Source organism: Malurus melanocephalus, unplaced genomic scaffold (assembly GCF_030028575.1).
Source record: "Malurus melanocephalus ecotype Western Australia unplaced genomic scaffold, MMel_1.1 scaffold_0, whole genome shotgun sequence".
In the NCBI taxonomy this organism is placed as follows: Eukaryota; Metazoa; Chordata; class Aves; order Passeriformes; family Maluridae; genus Malurus; species Malurus melanocephalus.
Genome location: NW_026623232.1, coordinates 10,537,639 through 10,561,087, shown reverse-complemented (window position 1 = coordinate 10,561,087; position 23,449 = coordinate 10,537,639). Strand labels below are relative to the sequence as shown.

Sequence of the window (23,449 nt, the reverse complement as noted above, 5' to 3'; positions counted from 1 at the left end):
GATATTAGATTACACCAATGTCTTCTCTCAGCACAAGCACTGCCCTGTGGTGCTGCTGGCTTGCTTTGCACCCAAGACACAGAGCTGGCTTCTGTTCCACCAGGAGAATGGCAATGTCAAGTTCATTCCTTCCCTTCGTAGGTCTACTTCTTTCAATTTGAACATTTTTCTCAGTAAATTCTATGATGAGAGTGACGTGGAATACTGGTGAAGGACATCTTCCTTCTGTAATGTACTGGAATTTGTGGCCTTTAAAGGATTGCATTTGGAGCCAACAAGTTGCTCATTGGTGTTAGAATGCACAACACATCTTATACATTGAAWATTCTATGGAACTAAACATTAATTCAGGGATTAATTGCAGTTGACTGTGACATAGCTGGGCCTAACTAAGGCACTGAAACTGGCTTTGCATTTTAGTTGTATCATTACATGAACTAGAAATTCTGTTATGTATACCATTTGTTTTTTAAAAAAGAAACTTCAGCTTTCTAAGTAATAAAGGACATTGAGATATTCCAGCTTGCATTTTATTCACTCCATTGTCTGACTGTTACAGCATATATGAAGATGGTTTTAAGAACAGTAGGTGGTCTTCCATAACATATGTACTACAGTAACTAATGAGGGCAAGTTAGGAATATTATGTCAACACTAACACAAAAACACCTTGATGTTACAGATGTGTACTTTACTTTAGGCACTCTCCATTAATTTAAAAAATAATTTAAAAAACAAACGAATTTGCTTATGTAGGAGCACTTAAATTACTGCAAAATTYGGAAATTATATCCCACATGATTTTCACAAAAAAAGTAGAGTGGATCAATAATACCAACTAAAATCACTGTTTTCTCATAATTGCAGTGAATGTATGCAATGTTCCTATGTGCTAAAACATTGCTAGTTTTTGGCAAGAAGTAACTGGATTTTAAATAACCCTCAAGCAGGTAATAGGACCCTCACATTAAACAAATGTATGGAATACATTAAATATAATACACTTTAACATGGGTGGATCCAGCAGTTGCTACACATGCAAGTAATCCACTAGAACTAGATTTCAAATAAAGAGTTCTTTGAGAGGATTAACAAACAGTGTTGCCCTGTAAGCTTGTCTCTCAAAACAAAAGCTCAAATTCATTCCTCATTTACACATATAAAGCTCCCTTGAAATTAAAAAGATTGTAAAAGCAAAGAAGGAGCTATTTAATCCAGATCTCTAAATCCAATCCACTGAGGGCACTTTAACATCAAAATGTACAGTCAGTTTATTTGAATACCAAAAATACTTAGAATAATTAAGTTTTTTGACACTTATAGCCTGGAAGAGGGAATACAGTACATACATTATATTATAATAAGGCTACATTCTGCAATTAATTTCAGATGAGTATAATTTAATACATGCAGATCATTAAAATGATTATATTCTGAAAATGCTCTTCAAATTATTAAAAACAGAAACACAGGAAAAAAACCCAAACCTTTACCTGGGAACAATGACTTCACTGTATCACTATTTTCAYGCATAAACTTACTGTCTCTTGCACCAATGACTAATTTCAGTTGAAGAAGCATTTTCAAATTTAGTTCAATGCACATAAGCATAACTGTAATAACTTTATTATGACTTTACAAAAACAAGTATGCAAATAATAGCAGATGAAAGTTCAACATGGGAGAAGAAAGGATGAAAGAACAAAAGCAAATCCTCACAGAAGACCATTAATCAAGTTAAAGGAAAGAAATTCACTATATGTATATTAGTGAATACTTTTTCTATTGTTAAACTAGAGCAGGCCTCATACATGGGTTCTGTTTATTGCCTTGAATCTGACATATGGAACACAAAGAGTAATCAGATTAGGTGACTAATCAGGATGATCAACAGAGACAGTCCTGGATTGTATTTCCTCTAGGTCATGCTATTACCATAAACACAGAAGACAAGGCCTGTTTCCTTACAATAGAAAATAATTAAACTGAACATCAGTATTTTATGTGTTTGTATACCCAGATGCTAGTTACACAAAATACAGCTTTTATTTATCCTGAGACAGGAATGTCAGCATAGAAGTGAATTCCACCGATACCATTTATATTCCTAATTCTTAAATTAAGAAATACATAGCATATTTTATATATTAAAAAAAAAAACCTTCAATCACAAGATACAATTCAGTAGCAGCTAATTATTCTTCTATCACAATGTTATTAAGATCTCTTCAGGTTGTGCTCTTTAAGAATTCAAGATTTAAAATGCCACAGTATTTGATACTGCTGTGTAAGAAAATTTCTGATTCATGTCCTGTTATCTAAAGGATTAACACAGTACCTTAAAAACCTCCTAGGGCTTACTGCATCTGGTGACAGGGTTCAAAGAGAGTTCTGTACCAATTAAGATAGCCTTTAAATGTATGTACATGTGACTGTTGATTGGATCATCAGTAAACTTATTTTTAAGACCTTCATATCATCTTCTGCCATGTTCTCAAATGATAACTTATCATTACACTTGTGATAGAAACATATCCTGAATACYAAGCTAAATGTACATGGAGCGGTAAATCAAGACACAGATCAAGATATACTGGTCAAGRAAATTTCTTACTACATTTTAAAGTGTGGTTGCAAAAATGCGCCTACTTCCAAGGCTATTGTAAAAAGCTKGCTTCAGCAGCCCATAGCTCTAGGACAGCGGATAGCTGCTGCAGATACAGCGGAGCAGGAGTGGTGCTATCATTCAGCAGACTAGCTGACAGCTGAGAAAAAAGTACAGGCTTTCAGACAGCAAAGTCCATCTCTTTCAGGCATGAAAACACTCTCCTATCAGGCATTGTTTGTCTCCTCCTTTATTTACCTGCTGTTACATTACATGTCTTAGAAGGGAGAAGGCCAGTTGCCTTAGCATGAAAATGTTCTGACCTGTAAGAGTCACTCTTCAACTCAACCTGGGAATGTCTTTAAAGGACACCATCTTCTGTGGCTTAAATTATATCCTAACACATGCAGTTCAAAGAAGTAAGTCCCTGAACAGTGACAGAGGCTACTGTTCCTATAAGATCCTTCTTTCCCTGGTTGCAGAGGTTGGGAAGCACATGCTTAGCAGAATATGGGACAAGAGGATAAGAACAGATGGCACAGTGATTACAGCCATTGAGTATTCCCTCGTGCTTCACAGCAGCTCACTTAATCCAAACTTTCCATAAGTGTTGTCATTTGTCTGTCTGCTTTCCTGGTGCCCAACATGACAYATCTTCGGTTTGATTTGCAGAAGTGCTACCTTTAAGAGTTTAACCATTAAATAYACTAGATTTGCTATGTGTTTTTTAAGTATTGTAAACCACCTGACTGGGTTAGGTACCAAAAATGATACATACTTCATTTTAGATAATTTGCCATCTTAAATTACAGTACTAGTAATATAATTCACACACGTGGAAGACAGCACCATTTTCTGGTAGGTGACTGAAGACAACAGAATTAAAGTTCAATCAAAATACTTAGGAACTACTGATTTCATTACCATGCCATTTCAAAAGTAACAGACATCAGGAAGCCTGAGAATGGTCCTGGATTCTTAATTAATGTGGAAATAAAATAATCATAGATTCATTTTCTAATATTCATAACTACAGCAAACAAGCTGATATACTACTATTGGAATAAATTTAATAAATGTAAAATAGGACTAGACTAGGCAAGCCAGGAGAATTAAGTAATGTCTGTCACTTATTTGAGTTCTAATTACCTCAGCGTTCAGCCATGGAGCTTATCATCTTTCAAAGGTTTTGGAAAAATAATGATTTTATTAAATGCAAAGTATACATGCTACAATCCATAATCATGATTTGATTTTCCATTCTGTTGCATCATGTAAGTTCAAAATAGTTTGTAAGGTTTCAATGACATACAAAACATATTCTTGAGGCATGTTACTCATTCCTTTACTACATGCCTGAAGTTTAGCAGGATAAACAGGACAGATTGGTATCTGAAAGAAGTAAGAGTTAGAAAGTAATGAGCTGAAAGTGCAACAACATGGGTAAGGAAAACACTGCAAGGCCTTGCAAATGAGAAGCAGAATAATAAAATAAACACAGGCTTACTTGGACAGATAACCAGTAAATATTAAGATTTTAACTAGATTACAATAAAAAGAGTAAAATCAAAATATCATGAACACARTTGACTGACAAAGAGAAATGCCATTCCATATTAAGTCTGCCATGAATATTGAATGTTAAAGTTATATTCTGATTAGATAATCAGAAAACATTTTGTTGAAGAAATTTTAGGTGTAACGTTTTGTATGTTGAATTGGTTTGAGGTAGGTTCAAGTTGTACTTTTGAAAGTTATTTAACCAATGTTCTGGTTTCTCCAACATGCTGCACCATAGTGAACAGGTGGTATAAATAACACTACACCTCCTGACAGGAGCTGTGMTTTTTTGTCTGGGCTAACAGAGAGGAATGATGGAAGAAAGCTTTGTAGCTATTACATTATGAATGAATAGCTATGAATACAGTATATGCCATGATCCTTCTGAAACTTCACRTAAGATTTCTAAGACCTTATGATTTCATTTATAGGTGAAGTTCACAACCCYACCCTCCACAATTTCGCAAAGGAAAATGAAAGGCTTTTGCCCTTTCATTCTTATAAAAGATGAAGCATATAGGCTGGTGTGAGCATTTCAAAGACTAAATTAAGTGATCAATTGTGTCAACTTTTTACAGAATTTGGAAAAACACCCRTATTGCTGGTATATAAGGTCCTTATTTTCTAAAGAGAACATGTAGCTTACCTAAGAAAACTATTTCATTTGTATACTTAAATGTTTCACCATGTATTTGGAAGAAGAAAAATTAATKAGGATCTACATCAGAGAATCACAGAATGTGAAGGTGTTGGAATGGACCTTAAAGATAATCTAGCTCCATCTGGACCTTGCCATTAGCAGGGACACCTCCCACCACACCAGGTTGCTCAAGACCTCATCCAACGATGTCCTCTCATTSCTGTTTTGTTAATTTCCTCCTAAACGTTTTTTCTCAGTCTCATATATCTTCTATTCCTTACCAGTGCTACTGGAAACAGCCTAACAAAAGTTTGGGGTTGACAGGTGTAACAATACCATTGATTCAGCACATAGTAGAAATGCAGCTGCCTTTTAAATGTCATGTCAAGATCATAGATTGAAAAATGTTCTACTAATTAAAAATTTTATAAATTAAGAGCAACAGAAGTATTATGATCTTTACAGCTTTTGTTTACTGTCATCTGTGCTATTTCAAGAGTTTCTTTCACAAATCATGTGTTGTCCTTCCACATGCAATGATTACATTTATAAAGACCCAATAATACATATAAATAATGCAGCACTCGCATGGAACTAATACTCAGTCCCATTTAGGTTTCAGGAACAATGTTCTCAGAATACCTTCTTCACTAAAAATGTTTCTGCTGATGGCTCCTTGTTGGTGCCTTACAGCACAAAACACAAAAAYAGAATCCTTTAAGTATCTATGCTAAAGCGATTTAAATAAGTACTGTGTTTTATATTTACATTGTGTGATCATGCAGCTTTCTTTAAAGACTTGTCCTTTGTGATGAAAAATACATGCCTATAGGATGCTTTGAAAAACTTGCAAATTTACTGTAAAGCGTTTAAGATGAAATCTATTCAATTACTTTTGTTAAAATACRGCATAAAAATGTTTATATGCATGTAAACACGAACCCAGAAAGCCAGAAACAACTTTCTGAAATCGTTTGCTCTTACAGAAGGGTGAGAAAATATGTAGGTATTGAGAAACACAACCTACGTTTCCAGAGACTTTGCAGCTAGAAAAGGAGTGAAGAGAGATGTATGCAAACGCCTTCTATCCCAAGGTAGGGCTTGGATGTCAACTGAGCTAAAATGCATGTCTCCTAACCTTATGTGATTTAGTCCATACGGCACCTATATCTGAACATCAGCACAAAATCAACAGGAAGATGCCTAGCAGACCTGATCTTTAGTGTTAGCTTTTCTTCCTTTAACTCCGCAAAATCTTGGAGTGAGTTAAAGTTCTCGCCGTAGGGATCCWGACCCCCACGGCTGTCACGGTAACACTCCGGCAGCACCACGGACCCGCGGCACCGCTCCCAACTCTGRGGCCGGGGCGGGAGGGGCTCCCCCGGGGCGTGTCTGAGGAGGAGCCCAGCGCCGGCTCGCCGCCKCCAGGCTCGGCAGGGAAGGGGGGAGTGCGGTGAGGCGGCGCTGCCCGGCCTTCTCCTTCGGGAGCTCGGCGCGGCCCGGCACTCTGCCTCGCTGGCGGGGCTCGCACCCGGCCCCTCCGGCGGCTGCAGCAGGTACAGAGGGGCCCGTGCTGCTGAGGGAGCCGGGACGCGGCCGCCGCCGCCCCTCTCCGCCTCCTCCCGCCACGGCCCGGCCCCGCTACCTGCTCGCCGGGCGGCCTCTCCAGCAGCTGCGAGCAGACATCGGCGCACTCCCGGAACTTCCTGCGCCTGAAGTAGCTCCAGGCCTGGAACAGCGGCTCAAGCCCCATCCCGTCGGCGGGAGCACCGCAGGAGCTCCGGCCGAGCCCCCGCGCCTCCCTCCGCGTTGCCGGCGAGCGGAGCCCGGGGCGGAGCGCGGCCTGCCGAGCTGGAGCTGCCGTGGAGCCGCCGGGCCCCGCCTCGGCCGGCTGGGGCGGAGCGCCGGGGCCGGGAGGAGGCGGCTCTGGGTGGCCTCCGGGGCTCTGTGGCCGCTCTCGGCCGGCTGCCCTGCGACCCCGGGCACGGAGCTGCGGCCCCGCTCCTGGCCGAGCCCCTCTCGGCCAGCGCCTCTCGTGCGTTTATTACATTGGTGACTGAAAGCACAGTTTGACCTCTAATACTGGGATCAGTAGATTTCCAATAATGCCACTCTTTTTAACTGTTGTCGTTTTCGTCCTATTATCAAGAGCCATTTGGAGTTGAATAAATACCAAAACAAGAATAATACAGATCATTAATCCATATTTGGGTAAAATGTCCTTTAGAGCCATGGAGCCCTGGTTGAGAAAAGTAGAGATTACTGTGAGCTACACTTTTCAGTATTGCAGACTCCCATCAGTTCCTTCAGTTCATTCGTTTTTGCAGGGAAATTATCAGACCAAGATATTTGGAGATTAAAAATGTTGGAATACAATTGTTCCTGGTTTATATGTACTATAAAATGGTTATTGCAACCATCAACCAAAATAWAAGGAAGAAAAAAATCCCTTGGGATGCTTGGAGAAGTCACTGCTTTTGTGGTCTGATAATCGGAGGGATGAACACTAACCAGATTGCTAAAATTACATTGTTGKTATTTTAGGAGAACATCCTTTTTTTATTGCTTTTGTTTCACCTAAACTACCAGTTTGTCCAAGGTGCATGAAATTAATACCCAGGCTAGCAAAATCAATGGCAGGTGTAAAGATGGAGAAGGAGAAATGGCAGTCCCAGGACTAGAGTTTATTCAAAGATGAGATCATGAGGCTTGAAGTAGCAGTTATAGATAGCTTTGGGTTGTCCTGTGGACAGTGCGCAGGTGTATTGGGTATGCATGGCAAGGCTTTGGGTGAAAACCCATACGAGTGGCTTCTGTGAGAAGCTGATAGAAGCTTCCCCTACGCCCAATAGAGCTGCTGGCCAAGGCCAATGGTAGTGACACTTCTGAGATAAGCATTTAAGAAGGGGAGAAAAAGCCTGCACAACTGCAGCTCAAGACAGGACTGAGAACATATGAAACCGCTATGARGGCACCAAGGTCCCTGAAGAAGGYGGGGCAGGTGSTCCAGGCACCAGAGCAGGGATCCTGCAGCCTGTGGTGAAGGCCATGGGAAGGTAGCTGTGCCTCTGACGCCCATGGAGGACCACGGGGCAGCAGAGGATGCCTGAAGGAAGCAAGTGGATGCCTGAAGAAAGCTGTGACCCCTGGAAAGCCTGTGCTGAAGTAGGCTTCTGGCAGGACCTGTGGATCCATGAAGGGAGAAGCCCACCCTGGATCAGATTCACTAGCAGCATTTGTGACTCCATGGGGAACCCATACTGAAGCAGCCTGTTCCTGAAGGACTGCATCCCTTGGAAGAGTGACCCACTCTGGGRTAGTTTGCAAAGAATAGTAGCCCTTGGGAAAGACTCAGAGAAGTCATGGAGGATGGTAAGCATCCATGCTCAAGCAAGGTAAGGACTCCTTCCCCTTAGGAAAAAGGAGGACCAGTGRCAATATGTGATGAACTGACTGCAGCCCTCTTTCCCCATTCCCTTGCACTGCTGGAGGGGAGGAGGTAGAGAAAATTGGGAGTGAAGCTGAGTTTAGGAAGAAGGGGCAGGTGGGAGGAAGCTGTTTTAAGATTCAGTTTTTATTCCTCATTACCCTACCTTTATTGTTAATAAAAGTAACTGATTTTTCCAAGTTGAGTCTGTTTTGCCTATGAAGTTAAATGGTGAGTGATCTCTCCTTGTCTCTGTCTCGACCCATGAGCCATTCATTATATTTTCTCCTCCCTGCCCAGCTAAGACAGGAGTGATTGCGGCTTTGGTGGACACCTGGCATTCAGCCAGGGTCAATCCACCCCAATAGGGAAACAGAGATCTAAGTGAGGTCTTTTTTGGAATCCATGCCATCTGCAGTTAAGAAAAGTGGAGAGGAAATAGGACAATAGTTTATGTCCCTTCTCTGCTTTGTGTGTTTTATGGTCAGATTTAAGCACAATGAGCATGATGTGCTCTTTAGAGAAATTATGAACACTTGTTTAAAACCCCCAAATTTATTAAAAACATTAATTCCCAGTTCCTCCACTTTTATGTATGTTTACGAAATTAGTTTTTAAATGCTTGCAGTTACCATGTTAGATATTTATCCAGCTTGTCTGGGCTGCTACTTTTTTAATGGAACATAATGTGAATGGCACATTCAATTTGTAGAGGTGAGTTTTGAYGTCAGTGCATTAGTTCCAAAGTTGTTGGATTAAACTGCCAAACAGGTTTTAATTGGTTTACTGGAGACAAATAATGCCATAATGTTTTTAATAGTGCTGTTTTCTTTTGTGCACAATTCACCATATCAGTTAAACATACCATTTATATGCACAGCAAAACAGAGGAGACTGATAGCACCTAAATTTTATTGATTCYAACACTGCTTCTTAAAAACCTCATTAAAGTGCTTCATGTACATTTTATTTTGTGGACATGTATTTTAAGCTTTACTCTCTTAGTGACTACTTTCCGACAGCAAAGGAAATTAAATGTCTAAGGATGCTGAGAATGTTTAATTATAACAGTGTTTTTAATGATTTCCATTTTGAGATAATGAACCAAAACGAAACACCATGAAGCCATGGTCGCAGATTAAGGTTTCAAAGTACTCTGTCAACCTAGGAGMATTCAGGTGAGTGAAATAGTCATAGATATCGTGCTCTGGCTCTATCCATGCCCTGGCTCACCTGAGCGTGTTTGGCTTGCTTTATATTGGGAATAAAATTGACATTCCTCTGAGGAAAGCTTATGACTTTTCAGAAGAAAAAAACTTCAATGAGGCTGTGTGACTGGAAACCAATGAGAATAAATTGTGAGTCATGTGAGCTGCCATGGTCATGGGAGGATTCCCTTAAAAGCAAGAAAAACTGTAAACATTTCAAAGAGCTCTTTTGAGAGGAGGGGTCTAAAATGAATGCTTTTAAAWTTAAAGAATTGCTATATTTAATCAGTAATACAAATATTAGTGGATTTCCACCATATTTTTCTACCACAAATATTCTATCTGTAATAGAAAAAGTCACAGTCTTCCCAAGTCAGATGGGTAGATACTGCTGTATAGCCTCTCAGCAAAAAAAGGGGAAGATGGTTCTGCAGCAATTTTTGTTTGTTACACTACTAGGAAAGGTATTCATTGCACTTAGTGATCAAGCTGAACTAATCTTGTGCTATGGTAGCAATTAGATCAAGGTGCATCTTCAGCTTTTTTACAATGAGATTTTGCAGTGTTGCAGTTACAGGAAAATCAATTTTCCTTCTTTCCAACCACCCCCTGCAAGGGGTTTTTGCTCTCTGTTTGCAGATAAGAGAAGTTCTTTTCTACRTGATATATGAAGCCAGAAAAATTTTGTCTGGTATTGGCACACAGATCATCCCATGCATATCATATTTTAAGTATTTTTCATTGATATACTGCTTTTTACTTCCTGTGAGGAGGAATATTCTGAGCTTTCTTATATGGGGACTTTAATTTATATTGATTATCAAAATCCCCAAGTTTGAACCTTTTAACCTGCCTAGTACATTTTCCAAATATTAATCTCTGTGGGTGGCCACATTCCACTTCTTGAACATACTAAAATCTTGGAATGCAAAATAGAGTCTTTGTGTCTGTCTGTGTGCTTTGTAGAGCCCTGTATGTCAGTCCCCCTCCAGTGTAATTGCGTGAAAGCTAAACAGGCAGCAGTTATATTCAGGTCCCTTTAAATACTATCAAATGACAGTAAGCAAAATATATTCATTAAAGAATAGGAGTTCTCTAATAAATTGGCAGTTTTTATTACTTAAGTGATACAGACAATAACATTTATCACAGCATTAAAACTTYCTGTGGAAGAAGTAAATTAAGCTCTGATAGTCAACAAGAGCTATTACAGTAACAGCTAAATTGGTGAAGAAAGAAGACATAGAAGACATTGTTGTGTTCTGAAATAATTTTTTAAAAACTCTATGCAATTCTGTTTGTCCTCTTAAAGATTGTGATATATAGTCTGTTCAGATCCTTTTCATCCTAGCTTTCTTGGGATAGTCATTTGCAGTTGTTTTGCAGAGTTTTTTTTTTTCTTCAGGGTTCTTTTCTTTTCTGAGTCCTGACGAAGCTTAATACAGTGGGTTATTTTTGGCTCTGTTTCCTTGAGGGTCTGCTGCTGGCCTCCTGGTCTTTAAAGATCCGTGCTCTTTTTAGTTGCCTTGAAGCCACATGAGCAGTATTCCTTGTATATGTGTATGTCTGGTTCAGATCTGCTGTGTTTGCTCTGGTGATGTGGCCTTCCTGGATGCAAATGAGTCCAACCCRTCTGCTGAGGTATATGATACCAGCCCCAACTGAAAATGCTGATGTTTATCCCAGAAAAAGTGTATTGTATGCATTTGACAGATGCCAACAGCAAATTACTTCCTGTGGGGTTGAAGAGGATATAAAAGAGCAAGTACAGAAGTAACAAAGTTGATTGGATGCTGGCCTAGAATGCAGCCACCTCCTGCTGCTGCCAGCCCTGGGCAGTTGCCACTACGTATTTGTGAGAATGTGAAAAAGGAACTCACTACTCTCATTTCCCACAAAGACAAATTTCTCTCTAGTGGATAGGTGTGCAGTGTACCACTTAGCCCATTTTTCTAAAGCCATTCTCTATCTGGAAGTTGGATTGGATTGAGTCTGAGCCAAAGKTTAGTGAAAATTTGACTCTGGAAAAGTTTTCTATGTCAAAGCTTTTTGTTCTCAGAGTGGGTACAACTCTGCTGGTCGTTCATACATATGCCTTTCTATTCATGAAGTGATCCACTAGTGAGCTGTGAGTTAATCGTAGTCACTTCAGCTGTATAGGCTAGATCTGGAAAGAATTCAACCAACTGGGTAACAAATGAGTGTCCCCTGTATGCAGCCACACTGCACAACTGGCCTGAAAATAAAATTACTCTGGTTTGGAATTGTACTGGTCATTGGGCTGACAGAAGCCTGGAGAGCCTGTTTGGTTTCTCAGGAATTTTCTCACAGCCTGTGTGAGAATAACTAAGTTGCACCCAAGTGGATAATGTTGGCTGTTGCTGGGAGTGCACAGTCACAGCTTGGGAGACTGAACACTGKCCCTTCCTCACAAACATAAGAACAAGATGTCTTTCATACTCTGCCATTGATATCTGCAAGATATTAAGGAGTGGTTTTCAGCACTAGAGAATTTCTTTCAATATGTTGTTCATTTGAACATATATCTGATACCCCATTTGATGGCTGGAAGTGTTATCTATCACAAGATAGCTTTTCAGAGGTTTATGGGAAATCAGTGGTTGTTTTTAATAYTATTAATAGTGCTTAAGTCTCAGTGTTCAAGAATTTTTTTTGGCATACTTGTGTGCAGAGTGTGGAATTTTTTTTTAAAATATGCTTTCTTTCCCAGAGCTCGGCTAAGACACTGTTAGTGGTTTGCTAGAGCTATCCACTTCTTTCACCCACATTCTTAAAATAAGGAAAATTAATTTTGTGAAAATTTGGAAAAAATAAATTTGGGAAATTACACATGACATGTACTTTGTTTGTAGGAAGAGAACAAATTATAATTTTTCTGTTTAACACTGAGAGAAAAAACCTAGAATTTAGTAATGGCAGCATCCTGGGAGAGATTGTCTAGGTTGAAAATATGTTTCACCATGTGAAAAGTTACAAGTAGTGTTGATTGTGGGATATTATRGAAGGTGGAAGTTGCCTGGCTTTAGTGCAATATAATTTTGTCTGTATTGTTTTATCTAAAGTTCTGTAGTCTTGTGGTTAGTCCTTTCCATTACCTTAGGTAAAAATGCTTAATTTGATCATAATAGTCAAATGTTCTCCAGCTATAATGAATCCCTCCATGTTTATTGAGTCAGTGCTTTGTTGGGACAATGATAGGTATGTGACATAATGACAGAAATCACCAGGGTTTATTAAAGAAGAGTCATGTGCTTGTACTGTAGAACTATGCACATTCATTGTGTTAGAGGTGACCTAATCTTAGCTAGGATGTTTTGAGAGACTATTCTCATCCTCTGTGAATGGACGGGAAATTTATGGGTGCTGCTTTATTTACAGCTGGAGTATTGTGATGGTATCACTGTCTCATGGGTGATTTGAACCTTGCCTTCATTTATTTGAGCCAAGAACAAAAAATTCAGCAATCAGAAGTAAGGATCAGTTYCTCTTCTGTCTATTGTTTATTCTTAATTTGAAAACTACTTGTCTCTGAGACAGAYGGCAATAAAAACTCGTATAGTTATTTATAGATGAAAATATCAGGGAGCTATACTGAATAGAATGAGTACTTTAATTTATCTTTATGCATAAAACAAATGAGTTTGTATAGTTAGTTTTTTTTAAAAAACATAGGTTTTGTGACAACCATAACTGTATACTGGATTTTAGTCATGTTTCAATTAATTGCTCAATACCTTGTCAATATTAAATGTTGCTTAGGGATTTAARTCTGCTTCACATGTTCACCTTTTATTTTAATAGAGTTTTTTCTTTCTGCTGACAAGAGCACTTTAAACTGATATTGAATACTGGCTCTGAATGGGAAGATGTATTTAATGCTTTTCTTCTTTATAGACTCTTCCAGAATAAGTGATTGATATGCCTAAAATGGTTTGCATTTTCCAAATGTTTTTATAACTTTTCTGTGTCAGTCTCAATATTTAAACTCTGAGTATGAGATACTTCATTTAGCTTCTTACAAAATATGTACAGAAGAAAGTAAGACAGGACCCATCAACACTTAATATGCCTTTCATTTTAAAAACATAGACACTGTAGGTTAACTTTGCCTTTCTCTGTAAGTCTCCCATGGGAGTCTTCTGTGCACCAAACAATTATACTTATTTCTTGAATTAGGAATGCTAATACTCAGGCCTTATCTCTCATAATGAACTCACATTCTTATCATAAAACCAGAAAGAGAACATAAAAATAGATCCTAAAATCCTAAAAATATTGAAATTTCTTAGGCAACTCTTAGGAGAAATGCCTTGTATCCCTTAGTAGCAAAGTCATTCAGTTGCAGGCTACTGCTTCTGTCAGTTACACAATTCACTTGAAATGTAGGATTACAGAAGAAAAATGTATTGCAGCTCAATACAATTAACAAGGACTTGAAAATGAATATTTATGTTGCAACACATCTACCTGCAGATTGCCGCAGCTGGAAATGTCTTGCTCGCCTTTGAACGAGAGTTGGTCATCATGAAAATTGACATGCAAAAAAGGTTAGTTCTAATGAGTCAATACCTTGGATGTCAGGAGAATTGAGAACAACAGAGCAGAGAGCAGATTTTGTTCTGTGTTCTTTGAATCCAAACAGATCAGGCCATGCCAAGGGAAGGCACACACTTGTGGCAGAAGGGTGCAAAGAAGTGCTGTTTTCATYAAGGACTCTGACATCTGAATTCACATATTTTCTTGTAGAATTTCTTGCTGACTGTAGAAAATTAAAAGACATCATGCAAATAAAATTGCATTAAGAGTAGAGTTTTGTTCTGAGGCATGGATTCAGCATCCAGGAAAGTAATTTGTCCTAACAGCTTCAGGTTTCATTCTGTGACCAGCCAAGACAGCAATATGCTCCAATAGCAACTACTGCAATAATGAAAATTAATTCCRCTGTTTCTTTCTTATCATACCTGATATCCTAATCATGGTTCCCATAGTCTACTTGAAAAGGGGCCATCCAGCAGTTAATAACAAAAATAAGATGGCGATAACATTTAGGTCCTAAGACATCATAGGACTTTATGTCTGTCCTATGTTATTTATGCATGGACTGAACCCAGTCTTTGTAATCACACCCATACCTCCTTCAGTGTACAGGATGAATGGGAYGTTTTTCAATGAGAATATTACCTTCCTTTTTATCTGTAGTATTTCATATGTGGCACTATTTCTTGTTTGATGCAGATATCTGTATGCTGTGCTGAATATAGATTGTTCATAWCGGTGATTGTTTATATAGGTGTTCATAACACTAGAAGAAATCAATGCAGCTGTAAAAAAAAAAACCCCTAACAGCAGCATTTTTTTCCTTTACTTCTTATTTTTATCCAATAGTAATCAAGCCTTTGTGATCCTGCATATTTGCCTCAGTGCTTTCGAATGGTAGCATGTAATTCTTATTACTCTAAGTAGGTTTCTTAGTTTTGCAAARTATTTTCAGACATTGTGTTCCCATAATAGACTGAGACCTTTTAATCCCCAAGAATGTTGAAATTAATGTTGTCACTGTTGTTCATCTCTTTCATATTATATAATTACTACTTGAACTGGCTACTCTGTATTACTTAAGACTTAACAGAGAATAATCCCTCATCTTGTGTGCTCTGGAATTAGCTGTTCCAAGAGCATTTGTTTAAGAAATCACTTCTCTAAGCCTTGTTCCATTTAGCAGAACATGAGATACATTGTAAATATATTTGCAATATGCTGAGAAGTACTTTTTCTTGTAAGTACACATTGGGAAACATTAAAATRCCACTTATGTGATTTCATTTAGAGAGGTGATGTACCTGTGTCACTGAAACATTATTTGCAGTGATGTATCTGACATAATTGGAAAGATATAAAACTCACCACAGGCAGCTAAGGAAAACAGCCAAACACTTGTAAAATACCTTACTGGAAGAACCTAAAGTGTCTTATTTGTCTAAAAGGTCATTTGTTTCTGACTATAACTGTAGTGGCAATAAAGCATACCTGCCCCTGAGATTGGCTCAGTCGTTACAGCATGGTGTTGGTAACACCAAGCTCGCGGGTTTGATCCCGTTATGGGCCATCCGTATAAAAGCTGGACCCGATGATCCTTGTGGGTCCCTTCCGATGTAGAATACTCAGTGCAATCTGTGACATTTCCTTTCTCTGCGAACACCGCCTGGCGCCATGTGCTCTGCCCGCCCTGATCAGCACCTTGGACAGCGCCGTGCCCGTCCCGCCAGGCGCTGCCGCGAGCGACCGCAGGATGCTCCCTGCCCCAGAACGGCTTGGGAAGGAGATCACTCTCTGTATCTGCCGAGAAAAAGAATGGAGACAGCCGGGTGTCTGAGTTCTGGGGTAAGTGTGCAAGGTACACAAGAATGCCACACTGATGGAGGGATATTGTGGGGCCTTGTGGCTTCCAAAGCATTGACTGCCTGCTATGAGTGATGGATGGAGATATCCAGGCTGGTAGAGGCCAAAGGGATGATTCCACGTGGGAATGGTGGACAGAGCAAAGAGAGAGGAAGAGGTTGTTATATTACACCACTTCCTATTCCTGGCAAAACTAGATGCCAAGTGTGTAGAATCTCACTTGCACCCCTTGTACATCAGCATAAGGTGAGTAAACCATGGCAATGAATAGTTTTCCTCTTGTAATTTTCTCTCAGGCATTGCCCCATTTTAAAGATGGTAGTAAATTCCCGAAAAAATAAAAAGAAAATACTGTTTGTGTGGTGCATGTGATGTGCAGCTCTTCCCATCCTCACATTGCATACAYATGGTTTTTCTGACTAGGGTTTTGGGTTCTTCTGTTCATTACACAAAATATTATCTGCAACTTCCAGTTATAGACAATGTTGGTTTGTTTTTTTTTTTGTTTGTCCCCTGTTTTAGTTTTGGAAGATGTGACTGAAAACAGCCTGATCACATTCAATTACCAAATACTCTGTTGTTCTAATTTCTGAATTGCAAGTAGGATGACAAGATTAATATTTTAGTTCCACTGAAGCTAATACCACACATTAATATTGATCTCAGGAGATCCAGAATTTTAAATAATAATCTAAGAAAAATATGCATTTATAGAGAGTAGAAGAARGTAAGGACACCATAATTATGTTTTTTGTACAATCATGTTTAAATATACATTATTTGGGCAGTAAATAGAAAATTTATATATTCTTAATTTATACCATAAATATACTCCCACTTTCAAATGAGCTTCTGCAGTATCAGAAATCAAATATATCAGATGTCTATGTCTGCTGATAATCAATCCAGTTTCCAGAATGAGATTAGGCATCATTATAGACTTCTTCTGTAACCACCTTTCCCATGGGATATCAACACAGAGCAGCCATGCAGAGTTAACATCTGATTAGAATGAATAATACATTTTGCACTTCTAAGACAAGCTAGTTGGGAATTGTCCAGTCCATTTCCCTGGCTAGTCACCCCTCTTGGGACCTTCTGAGAGACTACGGCTACTCAAGTTCCAAGGTGCTCCAGCTGTTTAGGAAGCAAATAGAATGGRAAAGGAGTGCTTATGATTTTCTGAGAGTAAGATTTGCTCTATCTGTTGGTTAAAATATATAGATTTTTGTCCTGACTAAGGATTAAAGTCCTTTCTTTTTRATTCAAAATGTTAAAATTTTCAGGGAAAATTTCAGACTTACTTGTCTGTAAGTTTCAGGCTRTGTGAAACTCTCTGAAGACTTCTGTTCCATGCTGTGTTGTTTCCATTAAATGTGTGAGACTCAAAGCTGCATCTGAGCCTGATGTCACAAAGACATGTCACTGTAAGACCTTGAGAAAAATGTGTTTCTCAGTGTTCTACACTGTGAAAATATGTTAATATAAAGTTAATTGACTGGAATGCTTAAATGCATGCATTTTTACAAAAGAAATATTTTCCCAAAACAATGAAAGGTCTAATACAATATTAAATKTATGCAAGAAAGACTTAAGAGGAAAAACTGCCTCTAATTAAAATGAAAATAAAGTAGCATGGAAAAATGTCTCCAACATGAACTAACTAGTTAGAAGTACATGTTTTGTAGAACAGTCAATMGGAGTAATAAAATTGTAAAAGAGCAAAAGGTAAAGAAATGCAGATTTAAAAATAAATCCTGACAAAATAAATACATATGGAGTGCTGGGAGTAATAGGAAAAAGATAGGGTYTATTTTAAATTGTCAAACCAGTTACCCAGGACCTTTTCGAACAGGTATTCAACTTCATAGCACTAAGCTGTTTCGCATGATCACTGWACATTTATTTAGCCAGTGAGGTATTCTATAGAGTGACAAAGCTGGAAGGGAGCACGATTTCATGACCAAAACTCTGGACGTAGCCGCGGGGTTCCCCGGCATTGCTGCTTCATGCAACACAGAGAAGTCACTTCCACATCCGTGAAAGTGGTGACTTCGCCTTGTAAAAGGCTTTGAGAACCAAGAGTGAAAAGTTGTGTATGGAGAAATCAGGGCTTGGATGGGGAACTAACTTTTGCGTAGTGCATGAATCAGGCGGTGGGCTGAAGGGGTTAAGCATTCGTCATTAAAAATTACAGTTGACATTTTCTTGAGGGATGGAACAGAGCTGGCGTGCCGCCGGTCCCCAGTAAGAGCAGGGGGTGGCTTCCACGCACGGCTGAGAAGGGGCTGGGACTCATCCAGTCCCTGTCGCTGCCGAGAGCTGGCGGCAGTGCGTCGACGGAAAGGCAAGGGACGGGAACGTTTCCCGAAGGAACAGTAAAACAAAAAAATCCTAAACTTGGGGAAGGGGGAAAAGACACAGCCTCAGTTAAGGAGAAAAAAAAAAAAAAGGTAAATTTAAAAAAAAGCCCCGCGATACGCCAGAACGCACAGTGGTGCAKCACGCTCCCGCCTGCCCGCTCGCCGCCGGCACTCGGCTGCCGGTCCCCGGCTCGGTGCCCACTCGGTCCCCGGCTCGGTCCCCGCTCGGTGCCCGCGCCCCCCGCACCCCACCGGGCCCGCCCGGCCGCTGACGGCGCCGCCCTTGGCGCAGGCGCATCCGGGGCGCGGGGGGGCCGGAGCGGCGCCGCGCCCTCGCTCCGCGTCCCGGGCGGTGTCTCAGCGCAGCCATGTCTGGCGGCGCGGGGCGGCGAGGCGCGCTCGGGCGGCGGCGCCCTCTGTGAGGCGGCGGCGGCGGCGGACGAGCGGCGGCGGCGGGCATCCATGTCGGCGGGCAGGGATTAGCGCGGCGGGCACCCAGCCGAGCGGAGGGGGCGGCCGGCCCGTCGCCCCCTCCCCGCGGGGTCTCCGGCGGGAGCGAGCCGTACCCGGCTGGCGGGGGCGGGTGGACATGGCTGACCGGAGCGCGCCGAGCTGCCACCTGCGGCTGGAGTGGGTCTACGGCTACCGGGGTCATCAGTGCCGCAACAACCTCTACTACACGGCGGCCAAGGAGATCGTCTACTTCGTGGCGGGGGTCGGCGTGGTCTACAGCCCCCGGGAGCACCGGCAGAAATTCTACCTGGGGCATCAGGACGACATCATCAGGTACCGCCGGCGCCGCGCGCCCCGGGCCGCATCCCGCCGCGGGCTCCGACCCCCTCCGGCCGTCCCGGCCCCCCAGCCCGGCTCGTTCCCCGCCCGCTCCTCCCTTCCCCTTGGAGCGGGGCTCGAGCATCCCCCCGCCGCCGCCCGCCCCTGGTGCCGTCCCGGGCAGCGCCGGTGATCCGCGTCCCGCCGGTGCCTTGGGGATCCGGGGAGCGGACCGAAATACATCAAGGACAGTCAGCGCTTCCTCACCGCCCTCCCCCCCGCCCGGGCTTCGCCGTGGGTAGAAACAGCCTGGAAATGGCTTTTAGCTGTCGGATTTAATCAGCCGTGCTGTGTGTCCCCCACTGCCGCCGGTGTGCGGTGCCGAAACTTGTACGGGCGCCTGTGCCCGGCGCGGCAGCCCGAGGGTCGCCGCTCGGTCCCCGGCCACCCCTGAATGTCACAGGGCCGGCGGGAGGAGAAGCAGTAATCGCGTGTGTGCCCCGGAGCACTTGGGCTGCGGAGGAGGTTAATCTGTAGCAGGTAGACCTTTGTCTGGTGTTTAAAAGGCGACGATTACATGGGGAATTAGTGGCCTGCCTGTAACTCACGCAACTTTTAGGGTAATCTTAAAAGAACAGCCCTCCTTGAGAAGTTGAGGCTTCTTCTGCATCTCAGTAGTTCACTTGGCAGGGAATGTTATCAGGTTCTGAGTCCATTAAAAAAAATAATTACAAACTGATSTTGCAGAAGAAATGTGCTGGTGCAATTTCTTGTATGTGTTTCCACTCCAAGGATGCTTTCATAAGCCTAGTGGTGGTGTGAGATCAATGAGAAAATTTGAGGAGTATGAAGGGCAGATGTGAGCCTGAGTCATCAATCTTTTCCCTTCCAGTAGGTGTCATTGCAGATGGATTTTAAATTCTGATTTCCTTTGGTCTTCCTGTTGGGGTAAGAGCTAGCAGTAGATACTTCTGTAGGTCTTCTGTAGGTTTTACAGCACAAAATTTGTTTTTGTGATGGTTAGTGCTGCAAGGCATACCTTCTCTATGTGTTACTCATGAGTAACAGGTATTGCCTGCAGAGAGCAAGAACAGATGCTATGTCTTTCATTTAAGCTTTCAGACATACTTGAAGACTTGGTCATAATGACCTCTTTTTTTTCCTTTGTTCAAATTTTCTTGTTGAACAAATTTAAGTAGTTTTAAAGTATGGCTGTGAATGTTCCTTAGAAGGGTGCCACTTCCATAGTGTATTTCTCCTTCGTGGTAAATATCTGAAGAAAATGTAGTCAATGTACAGTTGTAGACAGTTGTACTAAGGGTGTTGAATCAGGAGTTTTAATCACTGTTATTTCCATCTCATAAAATTTTAACAATCTCACTTTAATTTTTCTTAAGAACTGCTAGCCATCTATGATGTCAGATTCTGCGGGAAATCCMGATTCTCAACTTGCTATTGTGCTAAAGAAGGTGGCTCATTGCTTGTTCTAAGGTCGTGGTAGTGTAATATTACACATTTAATATCATGTATTCATGAGTGCTTCCGAATGACACTGTTTGTTTCAGCAGCACTTCTTGTAGCATAAGAATTACATGGGTTTGAGCTACAACTCGGCAAGTTTTTTGTTTGTGTGTGGTAACAGTTTCTTGTTTCTTGTTCCGTCTCTCTGTTTTGGTACAGTGTGCTACATTTGGCCAAAATGTGACAGAATTATTTGGAATAGTACTAAAAAAAAAAATTAAAAAAAAAAAAAGAAAAAAAGAAAAAGGGTCTGCTGTAAGTCAGCTAACGGGAGAGAAAGAGTATGTCTGGTTTGTGTGTGTATGTACTTTGTTTTGAATGCTACCATGGCCCAGCATAGAATTTCTGCTGCTCTGATTTGTATTGGCATGAGAATATAATTCTAAGCATGTTAAAGCATTACAGTTYTATGCAGTTAGAATTTTGCATGCTTCTTAAATGCAAAAGTTATGCAGAAATATTAGTGTGCTGAAAGAAGAATGCTTGATTTCAAAGCAGTGTGGCTATTTCTAATAGCAAAATTAGACTTGCAGTGATCAGTCTTTCACTTGCTATTTTTTCTAAAATGCAATGTGGYACCATTTAAATGCCATCTCACACTTTTCCTGACTAAACTTGGGTACCTAAACATGTTAGTTCTCAGTAGTTAAAGGAGTTATAGGAAGGTCAAATATTAAAAAAGCCCCAAAGCCAACAAAACACCAGAAAGCAGGTGTAGAAATGGGATTATATAATGCAGTAATCAATGTTAGTAAATTTTGTCTCTGAAGATAAACTCAACTGTTGAATTGCAAAAGAATTAATATATTTTGTGCTAATAGTCTCAGCAAGTACTGTCTGAATTCTGAGATACTTGGGATTTTTTTAGTGAAAACAATGGGAGGCTTGAGTGTCTTTTTGCAAGTAAGGGATCTCAYTTGTAAAAGCACTTCTGCTGTCTGAAAATCTTATGTATTTAAAGGCTCAAACTTTCCTGAGTCCAGCTCCATAGCTAAAGGACTAAGCATAAATATTGCTCACTACATGGTGATATTATTAGTACTCGTCATTATGAGAACTTTTATATTGTTAGTGTTCTTTGGATGAGATTGTAMTTGTAAATATCAATCAGGAGAGAGGAATTGCAATTCTTAAGTCAGAGACCATTTCTTTAGTGGTGGAAAACCCTGCTGGAGTAATGGACAGTCATAGGATATTTTCCATTGGAAATTTCTAGCACTTACAGTTAGTTTTTGTTCTACTTTGAAGTTTTACCTCCTTTTGTTAAACAAAACTCTGTAAACCTGCTGTGAGATTTTTTTATATTAGAAGTTTTAGCATAATTTATTTTTGGTATAAATGTCTAATCTTAATTTTAATCACAGTGTCCACACCCCAAAGCTCTYAGCCTCAGTTAATTGTATAGTGAAATTAAGAGGGCTCTTTGGTGTTTGCACCTCAGATCTGTTGAGCACTCTTTTAAACTAAAGGAGAGTAATTAGGATCACCTAGAATCTCTTTTATTATTCTGTTTTGGTTCTTTCTTTTAATTGAACTATCTCAGTTATAATTCAATTTTAAAAAGACTTTTCTTGCTTTCTGGTGAGCTTTTGCWTTTTATACTTATTTTTTTATTTCTTCTGATAATTAATTTCCAGAAATCAACCCACTATTCTGGAGGAYACAGTAACATATTTTCAATATTACTTGCCTCTCATTTCTTACCCATTTGCATATTTTTATTGTTGAGGTCCAGGATGGATGTGAGCACTTGTGGAAAGTGTCACTTAGATGCAGATGTGTTTTGGAAACTTGCATCTTTTGGGGGTGCTGATAACTGGTCTTGTTTCATTTTCAGGAGTAAATAAGGAGGAAAATCTTGTACTTGAAATCTCAGGTGACTTGCTTTGATCTGTTTCCAGCAGCRTAACTTGGATGTCTTCTGTGTTTGCAGAAGATAGTTCTCCTGTCCAGCCTTGCCTGTGTATGTKTAGGAGATACTAATATTGAATGAAAAGGCAAATTATTCCTACAAAGCTACTGATTTTCAGTGTATGTTCTCTAGGATTTCGTGAAATCACCAAACTAGYTTGTGATGTGTAGAATRGCTTGSTTTCTGGTAGATGAGGAAGAAACARTATCTTGGTGTTTTGAGGTTAGATCTTAGCTTTGTTCTCACCATAATTTTATTGGTTTAGAGGATCAAAAGTTATTTATTGTAGGCTGTTCTTCCCATTTCATAGAAACCTTAGGGGGATTATATTTAAACCTGATCTGCATCGAGATTTCAGAATATGCTCCCTCAGAGTATTAACTTGTCATAATGTAAAATTCATGTTCCTGTTGAGGCTACATATTTGTCTGGGCTAGCTAAAACATATTTATCTATTTTATTTTTTTTATGTAAGGTGATAGAATTGGAAACTGAACTTATCCAAATTTAAATGGCTTTCTACTGGCAAAAGCTTTTGATGTCACTAGGACAATTCTCTATGCTGACGTGCTCCAAGGAGACGGCTGACATACTCCAAGGTGACCTGTAGAACAATTTTCCTTTTAATGCATTTTTTTGCTGCCTTTTTTTTTTTTTTTTTTTTTTTTTTTTTTTTTTTTTCTTTTCTCTTAATGTTAGCCCTGTGACCATTTTTTTGTGAGATTCAAAGTACTGGAATTTTACTAGAAGTTAACTCTTCATCTGACATTGATGATGCTATTGAAAAGTAAAATCAAAACGTAAAGTTAAATCAGTGCATGTTTTTGAGATCTTTAGTAGATTTAGCAAAAGTGCATATTCTGCTTTCCCTGATACCTGTTCTTGATTTCAAACTTTAGCACTTATTTGTAATTCTCCTTTTGCACCATTATTTTTATGCTGACACAAAACAACTGCACAACTGTGCCGGTCACAGAAAGAGGAGGAATTAGGTTTCTCTGTCAGAAGGAGACAAATGAGGA

At 40.2% G+C, this 23,449-nt stretch overlaps 2 protein-coding genes across 3 annotated transcripts in view; one reads left to right on the top strand and one right to left on the bottom strand.

Moving 5' to 3' along the window:
• The window catches only part of TTC8 (tetratricopeptide repeat domain 8), a 37,415-nt gene extending 30,730 nt beyond the window's left edge, over positions 1–6,685 (bottom strand). For both annotated transcript variants that reach the window (XM_057384278.1, XM_057384359.1), the window contains exon 1: positions 6,451–6,685. In XM_057384278.1, the coding sequence (XP_057240261.1) occupies positions 6,451–6,558 (108 nt within the window). In that variant the 5' untranslated portion in view covers positions 6,559–6,685. The remainder of the gene's footprint in view (positions 1–6,450) is intronic.
• A 12,127-nt stretch (positions 6,686–18,812) lies between these two features.
• EML5 (EMAP like 5) overlaps positions 18,813–23,449 on the top strand; it is a 105,029-nt gene continuing 100,392 nt past the window's right edge. Inside the window, exon 1 of the mRNA XM_057384151.1 lies at positions 18,813–19,009. Within this exon, the coding sequence (XP_057240134.1) occupies positions 18,813–19,009 (197 nt within the window). The remainder of the gene's footprint in view (positions 19,010–23,449) is intronic.